This window comes from Bos taurus, chromosome 23 (assembly GCF_002263795.3).
Source record: "Bos taurus isolate L1 Dominette 01449 registration number 42190680 breed Hereford chromosome 23, ARS-UCD2.0, whole genome shotgun sequence".
Classification (NCBI taxonomy): Eukaryota; Metazoa; Chordata; class Mammalia; order Artiodactyla; family Bovidae; genus Bos; species Bos taurus.
In genome coordinates, this window is record NC_037350.1 from 13,485,649 (window position 1) to 13,508,850 (window position 23,202).

Below are 23,202 nucleotides of genomic sequence, written 5' to 3' on the forward strand. Positions count from 1 at the left end.
TCAGCTTTTACAGTATTTATTCTCTTTGGCACAGCAAATCAACTTTTGAAAAAAAAAAAAAAAATTCTACCCCAAGGATATAATCAGGTTTTATTCAAAACATTGGTAGGATTACAGAAATTATTTAAGAGTGGGTTCTAAAAATAAGAAGAGGATGAAGCTACTCTTAATAACTTTTCCTTAAAATTCTGGCTCTCGGTAGGAGAACTTAAAAGGGAAGAGTATGCTTGCTTTGGTCCCCCTATTCAGGCTTTGTTTTGCAAATGTTTTCTGGTTACCATAGCAACTTCTGGATTTCTCTGTGTAAATGGGAAATTGGGAACCTCGTCTTCTGAAAAAAAATGATTAGTGTGTTCTTTTTATCCTGGTAAGCTCATTGCGTGCTGACAAATTACATTCTGACAGCTCAGTTGTAATCTAAAGCATGCCTCTCTGGAGACTCTGAACAATAAAGTATTTCCAGGGATTGACAGTTATTCTTCATTTATATTTTTATGTATTTGCTTTCAATGAATTCAAGAGATAAGCTGAAGTGTTCCATACTTGCTATGCTTTTTAAATAATTCAGAAATGTATCCTCACTTGAAAAATCTGACATGTGTCAATTTGATTACCGTGCTCATGAATTGTGGTGTAAGGAAAGAACATAAGCTTCTGAAATGGTCAGACTTGGAGCTGAAGCCCAGTTCTGCCACCTACTAGCGGTGCGACCTTGCGCAAGCAGTCTAACTCTTTGAGCCTTAGTTTCCATCTATAAAATGAGAGTCAGAAATAATACGTACAAGTATCCACAACAGTGACAAGTCTACTGAGTAGGTTCTTGATAGAACATGGTAGTTATTACCAGAGAAAAAAATAAAAGCAAGCACAGAAACATCCAAAACCTATTAGACTTGGTTTAAAAGCAATCAGGCTTCACACAGGAAAAAAATTAAAAAATGAATAAAATTTTAAAGTACTGCACAATCAGCATTATTAGAATTGGACTTCTCCAGGTTTCAGCTATTTATACTATTGCGAAACACTCAGTGGTAAATAATAGGAAAAGACTGTCAGAATTTTGTAAGATGGTAGAACAGAAGAGCTTATACAAAGGAAGCTCAAGGTCCTCAAAACTTTACACAACAATAATCTGAGAAGATGCAGTTGGCTCAAGTTAGAGGCATAACTTTGAAAGCGCAAATTCGCTAACAGGGGCCATGGTGAACCAGGGCCAGGAGCCCTCCCTGACCCGTTCAAGGTGAAGGGATGGAATTGTGAGAACAAGGCCTAGACTCCTCCGGGATGAGTCACTTTAGGAAGACGGTCAGCAAAGAGGCAGGGGTAGGTTTCGCCTCATGTTTTCCAGGAGCATTTATGATCTCCCATTTTTCTTTTTCATACTCCGTTCGTGGGCAGGACCCATTTACAGTCTGTACCTCTCAGTTTGCTGTTGATTAAACTATGTATGGAGGAGGAGGATTTTTAGTGAAACATGTTAAATCTTTCATTATTACACTCCCTACTTCTTAATCTGCTTTTATTCCTGTCCCTTCAATTACTGTGACAAATGAGCACGATGGATGACTTCGTGGGCAAAATGTTGAAACGATACACAAATGCAAAACACTGTAAACAACAGAAAATATTCTGAAATTAAAAACTAGGTGCAGCTCTCTTTAAGTGAAAATGATAATTTAAGGGTCCTTAAATCCATATTATATGTGGCACCTCAAATCAACATTTTTAAGCTAGTCTGTTGAAAAGTACTGATGCAGAACCAGTAAAACAACAATGAAACGAAGGGCCCAGCGCAATGACAGATGTCAACACCATGCTTTCACTACCTGATTTCCCATTTATCTGTCTTGTATTTAAGGTGGTACATTCCAAGGGGTGAAAATGGGGCAGAAGGAAAGTCGCTTGAGGGAGACTTTCTCAGACTACTTTTCCTCCCAGCTTATTGTCTCTTCTGCTGTTTGTCATCAGAGACAAGGTAGAACACAGAACTCAGGGAGCATGGTTTGAAAAGGAAAGTGCCTGTTTCCACACCACCACCACCCAAATCACCAGTAGCGCTACTTAATTCCTTTCAGTGCAGTGGCGCTGAATGAGATTTTTGTGACCCTCCATCTCCAATCAGTAACTGGTTGAGGCCCATGACCCAGCTGGGTTAATCCTGTCTCCTGCTTATGGTTCCAAGGCAAAATATAGGTGACCAGTTAGGTGTGAATATCAGATTAGCAATAAATAGCTTTTAGCACAAGAATATCCCCAATATTGCATGGATGCATACTTCTATCACACACCATGGCAGTGTTCCTGGATCTGCCAACAAGAGCTGCAAATGCACAGAGCACTTCCTATGTTCCAGGTATTATTCTACATTCTTCATTCTCTAAACCCATGATAGCTAAATGCCAGTATATGGATGACTGGAGGTTAGGAAGAATAAGCTATGTAATTTTAAGTTTCAAAAATTAAGCAAAAATTCCTATAATGAAGACTTCCGATGAGTTGTCATGGGCTGGCTGCAAATCAATTTGTATAAAATTTAAAAATACAAAATTAAAAGAGACTAGATTTTAGTCCCTGCTCATTAACTAGCTAAAAGACCTCGAGAAAGTCTCCTCAATTCTCTGGTTCTAGGTTTCCTTTTCCTAAAACATGGGATTTGGATGAGATTATGTTTAAAGTCATTGCTGTCGCCCAGATTCCATTATATCTTACAGTGTGCAAACACAGCTTGCAGAGAAAAGCTTATTACCTCTGCAATCATTCTGTTGGTGTCACCCAAGAAAAGCAGATTCAGAGCTTCTTCCTCTGTGGCCGCCTGATGAAGAGACAAGTTTTTCAGGTGGATATTCTGATCGGGGTCCTCCAGGACTGTCACTTTCCTAGGGAAAAAGGAAACAACAGCTTTGAGAGGGAAAAGAACTTCAAGTCTTTCTTACAGGTTTCTTTTTTGAAGGCCGTATGTGTGACGCCTTGAATTTATAAAATCAAGACGTACCCAAGACACCAGACAGTACTGGATTAGCATCCAATACCGACATTCCCGACAGTACTACCAAATAGCTTTGGGGCTGAAAAGTCCATTACAAGCTCCTAATTCAAAGGCAGCTTTACTGGGAATCATCAGATCCCCAGAGCATCTGAAAATGCATATTCTTACTGAATTTAAAATGCCCGTGGATAACCTTCTACCTGTGTCAGGAAGCTTGGCTATGCCTCTTTTTTGCCATGTCATAATTCAGTTTCTTACATTAGGTGGTACTGATTTTTCTCCTTCTAATTTTTCCCTTTTGTTCAATTTCATATTACTTCAATCTATGTGACATTTCAAACTGGTTAGCTCACCAATTTAAACACGATGAAAATTGAGGCATCTGTCATCCCTCTGGGAGTTATTCCCTGGTTTTCTTATTAAGGTGAGTTAAAAATTCTCAAGAAGTCTTCTAATAAAATCCTAGTTTATAATTATTATTTTTATGTCCATCAGATATGTTTTTTGATCTTTCTTCTTTTACAACATCACTTTTCCTTCCATTGACTCCTTAGGTTTGGAATTACATTCACTTATTAAAACTCCTCAAGAGACATTTTGGTGCCAATACTGTTTCCTCCCACGTGAATCTTAACACTGTCTCCAGAGCTGGCTTGTCAAAACTCTCCTCAGAGTCCTGTTAGGACTTTCTGGCAACTTCTGGAACACAATTTGGCTAAATTCCTAAGAGTCTTCTTTGAAAGGACTACAAATTCAAGCAACAGAATTACTAAAGAGAGTTCCCTGTTACCTCTTGAGTTTTGCCTTCGTGATCATTTTTAAAATTGTTGAGGAAAGGAAATCTGTAATTCACAAGTGTTGCCAAGTGTCTCTCCGGGTGTCTGCACTCGCTCACAACAGCAGAACTGATGCCAGGAGGTCTGCTGGCATCATCTAGCCTGCCATCATCATCACGCCTCCCTTCAAAGTACCACCAACAAGTGAACATGTGTCACTCACCTACTGACAAAAACACACTTAGAAAACTTTAAAAGTGAAGATTTTGCAAAGCCCATAATTTTTCAGCCTTCCCTTCTGTAAGGGGACTCTCTGGATTTTCATATGTAATTTGTGGGCACTTAAAATACTAATTGCAGGAAGAAAGTGTAGTTTTTCCAGCCCATCTGTGACCAATATGTCACTAATAATGCAGCTCGTTGCCAAGTTTTGGACTTCTTTTTGTCTCCTTCAATAATACCAATGAGATGGAAAAAGATCTCTTCCCTTAATGGAAACAAGTGTATTTTATTTATTTTTCAACAAGGCTCATAAGTCAGCTTATTAAAAATGCTTTAAGAGTTAAAGAAAAAAGCTTGGAAAATATGAAGGCATTTTTTAAACTGAAATAGATGAATTGTGCTCTATTTTTAGGAACCCTCTTTATTCCTTAAGCTTTATTTCCACTGTGATTCTTCTGAAATGCTTGAGAAGGTTTGGTAAATGCAATCCCTAGGGATACAAAAGTCAGAATTCCTCCTAAATCTACAGATTCTACATCTCAAAGGTGAAAGAAGTTAAGTAATATGGGAAGGAAGATAAAAGCATGAAATGAGTGATGAGACAGTACATCAGAAGTGAGAAAAGAGGAGAGTTCTGTCTTTTACAACATGAAGAAGAAAACAAATTCTTCTACTCTGAGGCAAAGTAACCTGCAATATATGCTGTAAGACCAAGTCAGATACAGAACCATCCTGTGCAAGATCAGAAAAGGGGGAGACGAGGGAGCAGAAAATGATTCAAAGAGGAGGATGCCCACACTCCCTGGGCACCGAAAGACTCCTTTAATCCAGTCATTCTCACCCTGGCTGCATACAGGACCAGTCTTCAGAGCGTAAACCAAACAATACATCAGCACCAGGTGTCCTCTTTAAAGATATTGATTTGAATATTCAAATCAAATATTCAAATCAAATATGGGTGCGGACTGGGTACCAGAGTCTGTAAAGGCTCCAGGTGATTCTATCGTGCAGCCAAGATTGAGAGTTACTGACTTCATCTTTAATGACCATACAAGGTGGACAGATGGGAAGGTTTCTGGTTTCTTTATAGTTACTTTCCACCCAGCTCCACCTAAGCCCAAAGAGGAGAGTTACTCATTTTACTGGTTGAAGTCACTTTGGGTCATATATCTACTAACAGGCAAGGTCCCTGTGAATTTTAAAAAGCTTGTCCTTCCACAGGAAGTTTCCTTTTTCTACCTCCCTGACCATGCCACTGATGGGTAAACTAAGCCACCCATTAATCACAGCAATAACTAATGCTCAACTGGGGATTATGGATCTTCCTGGACATCCACAGGGTTTATATCATGGCTGAGTCAAAAAATCTAAATGTGATATCATACATAATCTCCTCACCATTACCTCACTGAAATTAAAAAAAAAAAATGCAGAAAACCAGCATGCACAGAATTCTAAAAGTGTTCAACCTTTTAGATAACCTGAATGGCTCACTGATTCAGGTTACATTTACAAAGAATAGTTAGAAGCATAATATAGGAAGTATGGAATGTCATCGGCAGCATTTGGCTAAATCGCTCAGAGCCTCTGATCTGCAATGTCCTGCAGAAGTGTTATGCTTCTATATTTACTTCCGGGTGCTTGTCCAGCTGTGTCGCTGTGATCACAATTTGCATGTGCTTCAATTTTTCTGCATAGAAATCTCAGTCGTCTTTTGTAACTCATCACCATGTAATTTCTCTGACTCTTTTCTGATTTTTCACTTGAGCTTAGCCAAAAGGATGAGAAGCGATTCTTTTCTGGTTCTGTTTCCCTCACTATTTGCTTATTTTTGCCCACTGAGGTTTTGAAAAGTAAATAAAAAGACAGGTTGGTGTCTAGTTTAGTTTGGCTTCTCTCAGGGTTCTCTCCCTGCTCCAGGCTCATCTGCGGGCACCCTTTAATAAGAAGGCTCTGCCTCTGGCAACTTTCTGGAATCTTCTGTGGTACAACTTTCTCCAATCAGGGTCTCCCTTGCCAGTTCTTCTCCTCAGATTCTTTCCTGGTTTCTGCCCAATCCCTTGGGCATGAGGCTTTGGACTTTCCCTTATTGCCCTGCCTGCTCTTATTGAAAATTCCTTTTGCACTCACCCTCACAACCCACGTGTCAGCCCCACCCACTCTTACACTTTGCTCAGAGAAGCATGGCCTGAGCTGGGGGTACTTCTTCTTACCTAAATTGGTTAATCTGGGGGTGAGGATGTTTTAAACTCTGCTGTTGGTGGAGAATTTTTCAAAATCAGAGGAAATAAGAACCATTAGCAAAAGTTTCTTATTAAGTTGCTTCCTTCCCTGCCCCCCACCCCCAACTCCCCAGCTCTCTCACAAATCAATAGCTATTTCCTGAATCCTCAGTCCACTACTCTGTTCTGGCTATAATTTTCATAGCTTGAAAGAGGGCTTTATTGGAGTTTCTTAAATAAACATCTTAATTCCAAGATGGAAACCCCCCAAACTATTTATTTGATTCTCTTTGAAAGGGCCTGTGAATAGTTTTCTCTACAAAATGTTTCTAAAATGTTTAGATTTTGAGCAAGAAGTCCCTGATAGCCTTAACTTGGACCCCTAAGTGGAAAAGTTCTGCTAAGTACACTCAGCCTGTTTAATGATGGGGAAGAAGCAAGCTTTGTGTTTTCTCTGTAAACAGAGAATCTTTTCCATTTGGCTAAGTAGTTGGAATTTTTAGGCTTTCTAACTGACTGGAAGACATATAAGGAGCAATGGCCAAGCTCTTGTTCCCAATAATGGAAGCCATCAATGGGAGAACCCTCCCCACTCTCCATCCCACCTCCACAACATTCCAGTACCACCAACTCGCTGAACAGGGACTTTCCAGGAGTTATTACAATGAATCTGGTTTCTCACGTTCGTGTGATAGACAAATACTGCTATGGTGATTTCTATTTTTTTTTTTTACTTGCAGGGGCCCCACGTATTGGTACAGGCCTTGCACTACACAATGGCACCACGTTCAAGATGTTGCAATCCACATCCTGTGCCTGCAGATTTATTATGACACATGCTGGTCAGGGGCAGTTAACTGTCTTCTAACAAAACCAGCATATTACAACAATTTTCCAAAAGATGGCAGGGGTACCTTTTAATAATCATAGGAAGGTGCCATACAGACAAGAGGGAGCCCTGTCTAGTCACCTTGACTTTGAACAGTATCAATATCAAGAGCAGAGGGCCTCATAAAAATGGGAGGGTATCCATGAGGCTCTTCTAAATAACTGAAAGTATCTCACAGGTTGTAAACACAGCCCTGCTATTCATTTCAGTAAAGAGAAAATTCTACAGTTTCGTGTTTTTCAACCTCATTCCCTCTCACCCCAACCAACCCATTTTCAGCAGCTCTCTACAGGCAAGATTTGGGGGAAGGGAGGATATACATTTTTAGGAGAAGTATGTAAAAGGAGCCCTCCTTCCTGCATTTAAACAATTTCAAAGGTAGACTTTCTTCAGATTGACTAAAAATCTCAAATATTTCTTGTTATAAAATATAAATAATTGAAACATACCACATAAGAAAGTTTTACGAATGTGCAATAAATTTTTCTGTTGGTCTTAATCTAGATAGATTGGGCTAAAAGGATATTTTTTCTATTTAACCACTATTAAGATATTTTGAAAACTCTTCCTAATATCTTGAAAAAGATATCTTTTCTTTCTCATTTTATCTAATATTATACTTTCTTACTGATAAGGAAAATATAGCCAATCACATGACACTTTAGGTTGAGTTATTTATTTTAGCCTACAAAGTACCAGGTTCTCAACCAAATATTTAAGGAAGATGTTAAACCAACTATCTACAATTTTGTTCAAAAGAGAGAAGGAAATACTTCCTAACTCATACTATGAGGCCAGCATTACACTTTAACCAAAACCAGACAAAAACATAATGAGTAAACAAAACTCTAGACCATATCTCTCATTAATATAGATGTAAAAATCCTCAATAAAGTATTAGCTAATCAAATCCAACAATGTATAAAAAAATTATACCCATGACTAAGTGGGATTATCTCAGATATATAAGGTTGGTTCAACATTCGAATATCAGTCAATACAATCCATCATATCAATGAACTAAAAAAGAAAATCACACCTAAGCATATTAATAGATACTGAACAAACATTTGAAAAATTCAACGCCCATTCATGACAAAAAACTCTCAGTAAACTAGGAATAGAGAGGATCCTTCTCAACCTGATAATCTACAAAAAAACCTACAGCTAACATCATAGTTAATGGTGAGAAACTCAAAGCTTTCCTAGTAATATCAGGTACAATGTTAGGCTATCCCCTCTCATCATTCCTTTACAACATTATACTGGAAAGTCCTTGTTAGTGAAATAATTTAAGAAAAGAAAATAAAAGCTATACAGATTGGGGGAAAAAAAACATAAAGATGTCTTTGCTCACAGATGACATGCGGAAAACCTGAAAGAACTGATAAAAAAACTCCTGAAACTAATAAGTGATTATAACAACACTGCAGGATACAAAGTTAATATACAAAAATCAATTGTTTTCCTATATAACAGCAATTAACAAGTGGAATTTGAAATTAAAAACACAAAGCCATTTACCTTAACACTTAAACAATGAAATGTTTAGATATAAATCTAACAAAATATGCCCACCATTTATAGGAGAAAAATTACAAGATTCTAATGAGAGAAATCAAAAAACTAAATAAATGCAAGGTTTTCCATGTTGATGGGTAGGAAGACTCAGTCCTGTCCAGATGTGACTTCTTTCCAACTTGATATACATATGCAATGAAACCACAATAATCCCAGCACATTATTTTGTGTATATTAACAAAATGATTCTGATGTTTATATGGAGAGGCAAAAGACCCAGAATAGCAAAAACAAAATTTAATGAGAAGAACAAAGTTGGAGGACCAACACTCCCCAACTTCAAGACTTACTATAAAGCTGTAGTAATTAAGATAGTGTAGTACTGATGAAACACAGAATTCAGAAACAGACTCATGTAACGACAGTCAGCTGATCTTTCACAAAGATATCAAGGCGACATAATGGCACAAAGACAATCTCTTCAAAAAGTGGTTCTAGGACAACTGGACCTCCACACACAAAGAAATGAATCCAGACACAGACTTCATACCACTCATAAAAATTAACTCAAAATGAATTACAGACCTAAATGTAAAATGCAAAACTATAAAACTCCTAGAAGGTAACACGGGAAGAAAACCCAGATGGCCTTGGCTACGGTGACATCTTTTTGGATACAACACTAAAGACATTATCCTTGAAGGAAATAACTGATCATCATTAAAATTAAAAACTTATGTTCTGCAAAAGACAATGTCTGAAGACGTAGAAGATAAGCCACAGACTGGAAGAAAACATTTGCAAAAGACACATCCGGTAGAGGACTGGTATCCAAACTATACAAAGAACACTTAAAGCTCAACGATAAGAAAACAAGGAACTCAATTTAAAAATGGGCCAAAAACCTTAACAGACACCTCACCAAAGAAGATGTACAGATGGCAAATAAGCATATGAAAAGATGTTCCACATTGCATGTCATCAGGAAAATGGAAATGTAAAAAATAATGAGATACCAGTACACACCTATTAAAATGGCCAAAACCTGGAACACCAATGACATCAAATGCTGGGATGTAAAGCAACAAGAATGCTCATCTATTGTTGGTGGAAATGCAAAAATGGTACAGCCATTTTGGTAGTTTCTCAAAAAACTAAACTATTCCTATCAACCCCAAACTTAGAGGCATCCAAGATGCCCTTCACCTAATGGATAAACTTTAGTACAAACAAACAATGGGACACTATTCAGTGCTAAAAAGAAATGAACTATCAAGCCATGAAAAAACACGGAGGACCCTTAAATGCATATTACTAAGTGAAAGAAATGAGTCTGAAAGAGCTATATACAGAATGATTCCAACTGTGTGACATTTTGGGAAAGGCAAAACTATGGAGATAATAAAAAGAGATAATAAAAAGATTAGTGGTTGCCAGGGGTGGAGGTATGGGGTAGCGATGACTAGGCAGAGTGCAGAGGATTCAAAGTCAGTAAAAACACTGTGTATTATCATGACGGGTGCATGTCATTATAAATTTGTCCAAACTTGTGGAATGTTCAACACCAAGAGTGAAAATCTTGACAAATTATGGACTCTGGGTTGTTTTGATGTGTCTGTGTATGTCCATTCTTGGTAACAAGCATGTCATTTTGGTGACTGATGCTGGTAATGGGACAGGCCATGCATGTGTGTGAGGAGGAGACATAAGGGACATCTCTATACCTTCCTCCTCTCAGTTTTGTTGTGAACCTAAAACTAAATACTTTATCAAGAAAAAAAAAAAAGGTCCAAACTGAAAGCTGCTGCCGCTAAGTCACTTCAGTCGTGTCCGACTGTGCAACCCCATAGATGGCAGCCCACCAGGCTCCTCTGTCCCTGGGATTCTCCAGGCAAGAACACTGGAGTGGGATGCCATTTCCTTCTCCAATGCAAGAAAGTGAGAAGTCAAAGTGAAGTTGCTCAGTCGTGTCCGACTCTTAGCGACCCCATGGACTGCAGCCCACCAGGCTCCACTATCCATGGGATTTTCCAGGCAAGAGTACTGGAGTGGGGTGCCATTGCCTTCTCCAACTGAAGGCTGCAAAACATTTTTTTTTAACTGAAGTATAGTTGATTTACAGTAGTATACTAGTCTCAGGTATATAACAAGGTGATTCATTATTTTTAGTTTTACTCCACTTAAAGTTACTGCACAATATTGCCTATATTCCCCGTGCTGTACAATATCAGATCAGATCAGATCAGTCGCTCAGTCGTGTCTAAATCTTTGCGACCCCATAAATTGCAGCACACCAGGCCTCCCTGTCCATCACCAACTCCTGGAGTTCACTCAGACTCACGTCCATCGAGTCAGTGATGCCATCCAGCCATCTCATCCTCTGTCATCCCCTTCTCCTCCTGCCCCCAATCCCTCCCAGCATCAGAGTCTTTTCCAATGAGTCAGCTCTTTGCTTGAGGTTTCGGGGAGCAAGCTCCGCCCGTGGCAAAGGTCATGAGGAAGGAGGCTCGGCATATGCAAAGGCGGGATCGAGCCTCAGGAGTCCCCCTGGAAATTTTCGAGCATCCCCCCAAAACCAGAGTCTGCCTACTTTCTGCTTTGTGCTTTCACCTACACCTCTGACTTTACGGGGGGCTGTCCCCCACTACCTCTCTCTGAAAAAAGAGTTAGCTTACAGCTCCAGTGAATAATTCCTGGGTGTGACAGTGTTTAACCTACAAACTCCTTTGGAAATCCTCTAGCCTGCCTGAATAGGTTTTTTCGGCCACATGTGATTGTTCAGAGCCTCCCAACTGTGAGAGGGAGGAGATGTTCTAAACTGTCTAAACACAGATTCTTTTGAGTAGTTAAAAGATTGATTAGAAATTGTATTGGTGAAGGGTTTTTCACTTATTGGGCCAATGTTTGCTGCTAAGTCTCCATACTCCTTACCTACCGTGTCCTTGGCAGTGTATTGATTGATATAATGGGTGTATAGAAATGTAAGTAGTAGCCTCAATGTTTGTAACCTTGGACCCTTGAGTTATTTCTTTTCTTGATTGAGCCCACCTCACCTTTGCCCTATAGGAATGCAGCTTTGTCCAATGCTCTTTTGGAGGCTGGTGCCTGACTTTGGAATAATCACCTTTAGAGAAAGATAAGTTTCTTAAAATGTTAACAGGCCTCCTGGCCAAAAGATGACGTAATTCACCTGAACTTTTGCATATGATAAGTTTGAAAGCCTGGCTTCGATTAGGACCAGGAACTGCTGTCCTTGCATGACTCCACCCCTTCCCCCATTATCCTCTATGCACAACTTAAGGTATAAAAACTACTTTGGAAAATAAAGTGCGGGCCTTGTTCACCGAAACTTGGTCTCCCCATGTCGCTCTCTCTCTCAAATTCTGGCTGAGTCTCCATCTGGAGCGCAGAACCTGCCATGCTTGCTAATTATGCCTGGGCTTCTAAGATCCGACCGGGGAGGCCTCAGTGTCTCCTCTCCTTCGGGAGAACGGAAGGATGCCTGCGGCCTACATAAGTGGTGCAAACTTCTTGTCTTGAAGTTTTATTGGTCTCCTGTGTAAACCAAGCTACTCAGCCTCTTTTCTCCACTGAATTTTCCTACTGAGCTATCCTCATCCTATTACTCTTTATATCTTTGATAAAATATTTAAATAAATAGGTCGCCGACGCCGTCCCCGCTTCGAATACCCTGGATCAGCCGGGGCTGGTCCCCCGCATGAGGTGGCCAAAGTACTGGAGTTTTAGCTTTAGCATCAGCCCTTCCAAAAAAATCCCAGGGCTGATCTCCTTCAGAATGGACTGGTTGGATCTCCTTGCAGTCCAAGGGACTCTCGAGAGTCTTCTCCAACACCACAGTTCGAAAGCATCAATTCTTCGGCGCTCAGCCTTCTTCACAGTCCAACTCTCACATCCAAACATGACCACTGGAAAAACCATAGCCATGACTAGACGAACCTTTGTTGGCAAAGTAATGTCTCTGCTTTTGAATATGCTATCTAGGTTGGTCATAACTTTCCTTCCAAGGAGTAAGCGTATTTTAATTTCACGGCTGCAGTCACCATCTGTAGTGATTTTGGAGCCCAGAAAAATAAAGTCTGACACTGTTTCCACTGTTTCTCCATCTATTTCCCATGAAGTCGTGGGACCGGATGCCATGATCTTCGTTTTCTGAACGTTGAGCTTTAAGCCAACTTTTTCACTCTCCACTTTCACTTTCATCAAGAGGCTTTTGAGTTCCTTTTCACTGTCTGCCATAAGGGTGGTGTCATCTGCATATCTGAGGTTATTGATATTTCTCCTGGCAATCTTGATTCCAGCTTGTGTTTCTTCCAGTCCAGCGTTTCTCATGATGTACTCTGCATAGAAGTTAAATAAACAGGGTGACAATATACAGCCTTGACGAACTCCTTTTCCTATTTGGAACCAGTCTGTTGTTCCATGTCCAGTTCTAACTGTTGCTTCCTGACCTGCATACAGGTTTCTCAAGAGGCAGGTCAGGTGGTCTGGTATTCCCATCTCTTTCAGAATTTTCCACAGTTGATTGTGATCCACACAGTCAAAGGCTTTGGCATAGTCAATAAAGCAGAAATAGATGTTTTTCTGGAACTCTCTTGCTTTTTCCATGATCCAGCAGATGTTGGCAATTTGATCTGTGGTTCCTCTGCCTTTTCTAAAACCAGCTTGAACATCTGGAGGTTCATGGTTCACATATTGCTGAAGCCTGGCTTGGAGAATTTGAGCATTACTTTACTAGCGTGTGAGATGAGTGCAATTGTGTGGTAGTTTGAGCATTCTTTGGCATTGCCTTTCTTTGGGATTGGAATGAAAACTGACCTTTCCAGTCCTGTGGCCACTGCTGAGTTTTCCAAATTTGCTGGCATATTGAGTGCAGCACTTTCACAGCATCATCTTTCAGGATTTGAAATAGCTCCACTGGAATTCCATCACCTCCACTAGCTTTGTTCGTAGTGATGCTTTCTAAGGCCCACTTGACTTCACATTCCAGGATGTCTGGCTCTAGGTCAGTGATTATACCATCGTGATTATCTGGGTCGTGAAGATCTTTTTTGTACAGTTCTTCTGTGTATTCTTGCCATCTCTTCTTAATATCTTCTGCTTCTTTTAGGTCCATACCATTTCTGTCCTTTATCGAGCCCATCTTTGCATGAAATGTTCCTTTGGTATCTCTGATTTTCTTGAAGAGATCCCTAGTCTTTCCCATTCTGTTGTTTTCCTCTATTTCTTTGCATTGATTGCTGAGGAAGGCTTTCTTATCTCTTCTTGCTATTCTTTGGAACTCTGCATTCAGATGTTTATATTTTTCCTTTTCTCCTTTGCTTTTTGTTTCTCTTCTTTTCACAGCTATTTGTAAGGCCTCCCCAGACAGCCATTTTGCTTTTTTGCATTTCTTTTCCATGGGAATGGTCTTGATCCCTGTCTCCTGTACAATGTCACGAACCTCATTCCACAGTTCATCAGGCACTCCATCTATCAGATCTAGTCCCTTAAATCTATTTCTCACTTTCACTGTATAATCATAAGGGATTTGATTTAGGTCATACCTGAATGGGCTAGTGGTTCTCCCTACTTTCTTCAATTTAAGTCTGAATTTGGCAATAAGGAGTTCATGGTCTGAGCCACAGTCAGCTCCTGGTCTTGTATTTGCTGACTGTATAGGGCTTCTCCATATTTGGCTGCAAAGAATATAATAAATCTGATTTCGGTGTTGACCATCTGGTGATGTCCATGTGTAGAGTCTTCTCTTGTGTTGTTGGAAGAGGGTGTTTGTTATGACCAGTACATTTTCTTGGCAAAACTCTATTAGTCTTTGCCCTGCTTCATTGCGTAGTCCAAGGCCAAATTTGCCTGCTACTCCAGGTGTTTCTTGACTTCCTACTTTGCATTCCAGTCCCCTATAATGAAAAGGACATCTTTTTTGGGTGTTAGTTCAGAAAGGTCTTGTAGGTCTTCATAGAACCACACGATATACCCTGTAGCTTTTTTTTTTGTACATAGTAGTTTGTACCTCTCAATCCCCAAAGCTGCGAAATATCCTGAGTTACTGTTGTGATGAACTCTTATCTTGATATCCACATTAACTTTCTTTTCAATTGGTAAACATCCTTTCCTTAATACCATCATTATTATTTCTAGTGATCATATTATCAGACTTGAACTCTGGTCTTTTGATTTCCCCAAGAACTTAATCAACCACCTAAGCTAACTGTACTACCACAAGTCTGGCATTGCAGAGGTACCAGCAACCTGTATATGATTTATCCCGTCTGAAGAGGAACAAAATGGAAATGAGTCATTTAATGTATGTCAGTCCCCTACATATGAACTAATTCTGTTCTCAGAGTATGTCTGTAAGTCCAAAAAAAATTAGCCGAGGTACCCCACTAACACAGTCAGCTATACAGTACTGTGTAATAGGTTTATAATACTCTTCACACAAATAATACCTAAAAAACAAAAAATAAAGAGAACACTTCAAATCTTACAATACAGTACTTTGAAAAGTACAGTGGTATAGTGCAACAGCTGGCATCCAGGGGCTGGCATCGATGCAAGAAGAGTTACCGACTGGAGGAGGCAGAGGAGGTGCGAGATGGTGGCCTGAAGGATCGTCACCAACAGGAGATGGAAGGCGAGCTGCAACGTCACTCATGCCTGACGCTGATGGCACAGGTTCTGGCTCCTAGCTGGATTCAACTCTATCTACTCTCTTGAAAGAACGATCTAGTGATGTCTTGGGTGCGTGCGTGCTAAATCGCTTCAGTTGTGTCCGACTCTTTGCGACCCTGTGGACTGTGGCCCATGGTAGCCAGTAGTAGCTGTTTTTTCTCTTGTCACAGATGACTGCATTCTGAGCGGCTGCTGCAGTGCTCGTGTACCATTCTACCTTCGGGTCTTGTGCCTCGAAAACTAGCAGAGCCCCTCAAATAAAGAAAACCCCCTTACGTTTCCTGCATCGTGAATCTCTTCTGTTCTTCAGTTACTTCTTCCTCTTGTCCTGCTTTGTCCTTTCTCTGGGCCTCCATTTCCATCAGGTCTTCATTAGTAAGCTCCTCATGTTGCACAGCAAGGAGTTCAATGAAGTTGTCCTCTTGCAGAACTAGCTTCAGCTTCTCGCTGAGGGTCACTAAGTCGCTGAAGACCTTTTTGGACTTCTCATCCACCTTCTCAAGTCCACGCAAACTGTGAGCAAACTGCAGGCAAAGGTTCTTCCAAACCCCATTCATGGTGATGACCCTAACTTCATGTCAAGCAAAGTCAATATTTTTTGTGGCCTTGTACATGTTATAGTCTTTCCAAAATTGTTGTGAGGTTGTTCCTGATTCATCACTCGCCTTCACTGTCTGACGACAAGTGTGACGTAAATAATATTTCCTGAAAGTCGCTATAGCTTCTTGGTCCACAGGTTGGATGAGTGATGCAGCATTTGGTGGCAGATGCACTACTTTGACCTTGGGATGAAAGTCATCCATGGATGGGGGTACCCCAAACATTGTCAAGCAGCAAAAGAATGTTGAGTGGGATGTCCTTCTCCAAGCAATATTTCTCTACCTCCAGGATAAAGTGGTGGAAAAAACCAGTCCGGGAAAATGGCCTGTATAACCCAGGCTTTGGAGTTAACCGGAAGAGACTTGTGCAGCTATGTTTTTAGGGCTCTTGTGTTTCCTGAACAGTAAACTAAGAGTAACTTCCGTTTCATGTTGCTGGAAGCATTGCCACCAAACAACAGAGCTAGTCTATCCTTTGCTGCTTTATAGCCTGGCATCCCTGGTAGCTCAGACAGTAAAGCCTACAATGCGGGAGACCCGGGTTCAATCTCTGGGTCAGGAAGATCCCCTGGAGAAGGAAACGGCAACCCACTCCAGTATTCACGCCTGGAAAATCCTATGGACTGAGGAGCCTGGTGGGCTACATCCATGGGGTCACAAAGAGCTGGACATGACTGAGCAACTGCACTCACTCACTCAGCCTGGCATCAAGTTTTCCTCCATACTGCTGTAACTTCAGTCTGGCATCCTCTTCCAATACAGTCCTGTCTCACCCACATTAAAAACCTGCTCTGGTAAATACACACCTTCATCAAAAATTTCTCAAAGCATTTCAGGGAATTCCCAGGCAGCTATTGTATATGCACTCACCATCTCGCCACTTACTTTTACATTAAAAAGGTTGACTATAGCCTTGAATGGATGAAACCAGCCATGGCTGGCTTTAAAAGATGCATCCTCTGATTCTTTGCCATGTTTCTTCTTCAGTTCAGTTCAGTTCAGTCACTCAGTCATGTCTGACTCTTTGCGACCCCAAGGCCTGCAGCACGCCAGGCTTCCCCCGTCCATCATCGACTCCTGGAGCTTACTCAAACTCGTTCCATAGAGTCAGTGATGCCATCCAATCATCTCATTCTCTGTCATCCTCTTCTCCTCCTGCCTTCAGTCTTTCCCAGCATCAGGGTCTTTTCAAATGAGTCAGTTCTTCACATCAGGTGGCCAAAGTATTAGAGTTTCAGCTTCAGCATCAGTCTGTTCAATGAATATGCAGGACTGATTTCCTTTAGCATGAACTGGTTGGATCTCCTTGCTGTCCAAGGCACTCTCAAGAATCTTCTCCAGCACTACAGTTCAAAAGCATCAATTCTTCAGTGCTCAGCTTTCTTTATGGTGCAACACTCACAGCCGTACATGACTACTGGAAAAACCATAGCTTTGACTAGACGGACCTTTGTTGGCAAAGTAATGTCTCTGCTTTTTAATTTGCTGTCTAGGTTTGTCATAGCTTTTCTTCCAAGGAGCAAGTTCTTTTAATTTCATGGCTGCAGTCACCATCTGCAGTGATTTTGGAGCCACCCCCCCAAAAGTTTCTCCTTCAAGTCTTCATAAAGGCTTTTAGCTTCCTCTTGAATCAGCATTAAGCTAAGCAGGATTCAAAGCTGGTGCTGATCCTACATCTACACACTGAGAAGTTTTTCCGTCTTCTTTATAACTTTTCCATGCTTCTTCAATATTATTGTCAACATCATTGGCATAGCAGACTTCACATGTTCCGTCATCTTGTCTGTGTTCTTTATAATTATGCCAACTGTTGAATAATTCATGTTATAGGAACAAGCAATGTCTACCATATCTCACTCTACTCTCTCAGTTATTTACTTTATCATTTCCATTGCTATCACTTGGCACCTCTTAGTGGTACCAGCTACATCACCACTGCTTTTACACTTGTTTCTGAACATCTTGGGACTGAAATAAAGATACTAAACTACTGTACTATATACCTGTGGTGTGTGTGCTCAGTTGCTCAGTTGTGTCTGACTCTTTTTCGACCCCATGTATTGTAGCCTGCCAGGGCTCCTCTGTCCATGGAATTTTCTAGGCAACAATACAGGAGCAGGTTGCCATTTCCTTTTCCAGGGGATCTTCCCAATCCAGGAATCGGACCTGCATTCACATCTGCATTGGCAGGTAGATTCTTTACCACTGCACCATCTGGGAAGCCCGCTCTCTATAGTACTGTACACAAAAGCACACCTGCGTGTAGACGATGCACACATGTGACAATGCATGCCAGACGTGTGAACTTATGTGACTGGACGTGCAAATGAACGTTAGCATCGTTAAAAGTTCACAAGGTGAAAGCTTGAATGTAGTGTATCCTACATAACTCAAGAATGCCTGGTGTCCGTGTGGCAATGACTCCCAAGAAGCTTCTGCTTCTTGCTGTGCTTAGGCTCCCGGATGCTATGAAAACAAGTATCATCAAAACAACTCAAGAAATAGACCTGCTGGCTACTGCTATTGAGATGCAAAACCAAAATGAGAATTATCCATGGTAGGCAAAAACAGAACCAGATTAGGTACAATTAATGTGTAGGAGAGGCAGCACCTTTCTCACCAGTGGTTATATTAATTTATTGGCTATTATCATTTAATTATTTCACTAAGATTTAGCATGTATATGAAACATTCTATGTTTTTTCTCAAAATTGTATCCAAATATGATAACAATTTAGACTGCTAATAACTTAATCGGATCATCTTTCTATATTATCTTAGATTAACCAAACTTATCCCACCCAAACAATATCACATCGTAACAATTAACAGACAGAATGGCTCCCAAGTGTAACATAGGTAGGCATGACTTAACAACAGACTCATCTATTGCCTACAGCAACCACCATTTGCATGATTTTCCAGAAGTAAATATTTAACAAAAAAAACTACACTTGTTACCTTCCCTCTAATACTAATACCCTTTGCTAATTTCCAACTACATTCAGCTGCCACATTCCTTTTATTAATGCTCCAGGCTCACAAATAATTCATCATTGAATGAAATGTCTTGTTTGGCTTAAATCCATATGGTAATTACAAAGCCACACACTAAAATTATCTTCTTCAGTGCTACTAACATTTTTTTTTCAAGGAAAACCATTTTCCTCCCATTTTCACTAATACTTGCTTTCTAGTTTAGAGTTTATAGTTTCAGTATCACAAATTATGTGCTCAAGTTTTCCACATTTGGGGAAATTACAGAAATAAATAGAACTAGAGGCAATGGATTTGCAATTTTGGAAAAACATAGCATTTCCTCTGCCAAGCAAATAGCTTTATACACCTCTAAGTTTACTCTATGGCAGTTTACAAGTTCTGAGTTTATTTACTTTCATTACTTTCATTTTAATATAAACTTTATTATTTTTCCAAGTATAAAAGGAATACATGCTTCTCATAAAAAAAGTTTGAAAATTTTAAAAGTAGAAAGAATTTTAAGAGAGTCCCATCACAAGGACAATGTCAACTACAAATTGACACTTGTCATCTACTTCTACAATGATTAAATCATGAGCTGCTATAGCTGCTGACCTTCAACAACCCCTGAAAAGAGTTCAGGGTGGAGAGCAGAAATGAGGGAAAAATTGGCAGGACAGGTCTTCCTGATTGATATTTTCAGGAGCTGATTTTATGATCCCAATTTTTGTATCTCCTCATATCTAGGAAAGCACCAAAATCCTACATGGTGACGAGCGTTCCTCGTGACTAGCAAAAGCATCACAAGACTAGGAGAAAACTGGGGAAAATATGTGCATGATTGTATGTATTCCCCCTTCACCAAAATCACTCACATACTCATCTTTCACCACCATCCCCGCCACCCCCGCCTCTTTGGAGCAGCTTCTCAGAGCTATCTGAGGTTCTGTCTCCCAGGCTGCCGCCCTCATTTTGCCCCAAATAAAACTTAACTCACAATTCTCACATTGTGCATTTTCTTAAGCTGACAACAATGACACACATATTGATATGATTCCTCAATTTCCTTGTTATACCGCTTAATATTAATGATGCTATTTTCCTTTGACTATTTTTGGACACAAGTGCAAGGAAAGGAGTGGGGGGGTCTCCATGGTTGGATTTTCCCCCTAAGTAACTAAGTGTGGCTCACAGTGCAGGTTGCCTGTATGGGGTCTGATGTCCCTTTCACCCTCTAAGGCTCTGATTTTGTTCAGGGAATTATTTTAAAACACTAGTTTTTCCCTGACTCCCTTGCAACCACAGCTGGCCATGTGACTTGATTCTGGTTAGTGATAAGTAGGTGAAAATCAATGGGCAGAGCTTCTGGGAAGACTGTTAAAGGGGCAGCCTTAACCAATGATATTTTTTTTCCTTTTCTCTTCCAGGAATGTGGGCGTGGTGTGGAAGGTAACTCAGGCATTTTGCAGACTGAAGTCACCTGCTGAGATGGCTCAGCAGAAAGGCACAAGGAAGGCCCTAAGGCCTCCCGAAGCTTCCCAGGCAGCCCTGGCTGCAATCTACAGAACCCTTACTGTGCTCCAGCAGTTGACGGGGAAAGAAGGAACTGTTTGGTTAAGCCACAGTAAACTGGACTGCTGTTACCCAGTTATTAGTTGATTCACTAACAGAAATGTCTAGTATCACTGACTGAATAACTCTTCCCTCTATCCACATTAAATAGTAACACGGTATAGGATCTGATTCTGGTTTATCTGTTCTTCACCTGTATAATTTTCAAGCAGTATAACATGATTTCGTTATTAGGGTTTTTACCTCCTTGGGGCAGGAATCCCTAGAAGAAATGGAGCAGCCATCATGGTCAACAAAAGAGTCTGAAATGCAGTACGTGGATGCAATCTCAAAAATGACAGAATGATCTTGGTTTGTTTCCAAGGCAAACCATTCAATATCATGGTAGTTCAAGTCTATGCCCCGACCAGTAACACTGAAGAAGCTGAAGTTGAACAGTTCTATAAAGACCTATAAGACCTTTGAGAACTAACACCCCCAAAAGATGTCCTTTTCATTATAGGGGACTGGAATGCAAAAGTAGGAAGTCAAGAAACACCTGGGGTAACAGGCAAATTTGTCCTTGGTGTACAGAATGAAGCAGGGCAAAGGCTAATAGAGTTCTGCCAAGAGAATGCACTGGTCATAGCAAACACCCTCTTCCAATAACACAAGAGAAGACTCTACACATGGACATCACCAGATGGTCAACACCGAAATCAGATTGATTATATTCTTTGCAGCCAAAGATGGAGAAACTCTATACAGTCAGCAAAAACAAGACCAGGAGCTAACTGTGGCTCAGACCATGAACTCCTTATTGCCAAATTCAGACTTAAACTGAAGAAAGTGGAGAAAACCACTAGACCATTCAGGTATGATCTAAATCAAAGCCCTTATAACTATACAGTGGAAGTGAGAAATAGATTTAAGGGACTAGATCTGATAGACAGACTGCCTGATGAACTATGGACGGAGGTTCGTGACATTGTACAGGAAACAGGAATCAAGACCATCCCCATGGAAAAGAAATGCAAACAAGCAAAATGGCTGTCTGGGGAGGGCTTACAAAAGGCTGTGAAAAGAAGAGAAGCAAAAAGCAAAGGAGAAAAGGAAAGATATACCCATTTGAATGCAGAGTTCCAAAGAATAGCAAGGAGAGATAAGAAAGCCTTCCTCAGCAATCAATGCAAAGAAATAGAGGAAAACAATAGAATGGGAAAGACTAGAGATCTCTTCAAGAAAATTAGAGATACCAAGGGAACATTTCATGTAAAGATGGGCTCAATAAAGGACAGAAATGGTATGGATCTAACAAGCAGAAGATATTAAGAGGTGGCAAAAATACACAGAAGAACTGTACAAAAAAGATCTTCACAACCCAGATAATCACAATGGTGTGATCATTCACCTAGAGCCAGAAATCCCGGAATGTGAAGTCAAATGGGCCTTGGGAAGCATCACTACAAACAAAGCTAGTCGAGGTGATGGAATTTCAGTTGAGCTATTTCAAATCCTGAAAGATGATGCTGTGAAAGTGCTGCACTCAATATGCCAGCAAATTTGGAAAACTCAGCAGTGGCCACAGGACTGGAAAGGTCAGTTTTCATTCCAATCCCAAAGAAAGGCAGTGCCAAAGAATGCTCAAACTACCACACAATTGCACTCATCTCACATGCTAGTAAAGTAATGCTCAAAATTCTCCAAGCCAGGCTTCAGCAATATGTGAACCATGAACCTCCAGATGTTCAAGCTGGTTTTAGAAAAGGTGGAGGAACCAGAGATCAAACTGGCAACATCCACTAGATCATGGAAAAAGCAAGAGAGTTCCAGAAAAACATCTATTTCTGGTTTATTGACTATGCCAAAGCCTTTGACTGTGTGGATCACAATCAACTGTGGAAAGTTCTGAAAGAGATGGGAATACCAGACCACCTGACCTGCCTCTTGAGAAACCTGTATGCAGGTCAGGAAGCAACAATTAGAACTGGACATGGAACAACAGACTGGTTCCAAATAGGAAAGGAGTACGTCAAGGCTGTATATTGTCACCCTGCTTATTTAACTTATAGGCAGAGTACATCATGAGAAACGCTGGGCTGGAAGAAGCACAAGCTGGAATCAAGGTTGCCGGGAGAAATATCAATAACCTCAGATATGCAGATGACACCACCCTTAGGGCAGAAAGTGAAGAAGAACTAAAAAGCCTCTTGATGAAGGTGAAAGAGGAGAGTGAAAAGGTTGGCTTAAAGCTCAACATTCAGAAAACGAAGATCATGGCATCTGGTCCTATCACTTCATGGGAAACAGATGAGGAAACAGTGGAACAGTGTCAGACTTTATTTTTTTGGGCTCCAAAATCATTGCAGATGGTGATTGCAGCCATGAAATTAAAGTACGCCTACTCCTTGGAAGGAAAGTTATGACCAACCTAGACAGCATAGTCAAAAGCAGAGACATTACTTTGTCCACAAAGGTCTGTCTAGTCAAGGCTATGGTTTTTCCAGTGATCACGTAGGGATGTGAAAGTTGGAGTATAAAGAAAGTTGAGCATCGAAGAATTGATGCTTTTGAACTGTGGTGTTGGAGAAGACTCTTGAGAGTCCCTTGGACCACAAGGAGATCCAACCAGTCCATCCTAAAGGAGATCAGTCCTGAATATTCATTGGAAGGGCTGATGCTGAAGCTGAAACTCCAATACTTTGGCCACCTGATGGGAAGAGCTGACTCATTTGAAAAGACCCTGATGCTGGGAAAGATTGAGGGC

General features: G+C 40.6%; 1 protein-coding gene across 6 annotated transcripts in view; it reads right to left on the reverse strand.

The window, feature by feature from the left end:
• The window catches only part of KIF6 (kinesin family member 6), a 421,799-nt gene that overhangs the window by 289,841 nt on the left and 108,756 nt on the right, over nt 1-23,202 (reverse strand). For all 6 annotated transcript variants that reach the window (XM_024983810.2, XM_024983806.2, XM_024983811.2 and 3 more), the window contains exon 6: nt 2,747-2,876. In XM_024983810.2, the coding sequence (XP_024839578.1) occupies nt 2,747-2,876 (130 nt within the window). The remainder of the gene's footprint in view (nt 1-2,746; nt 2,877-23,202) is intronic.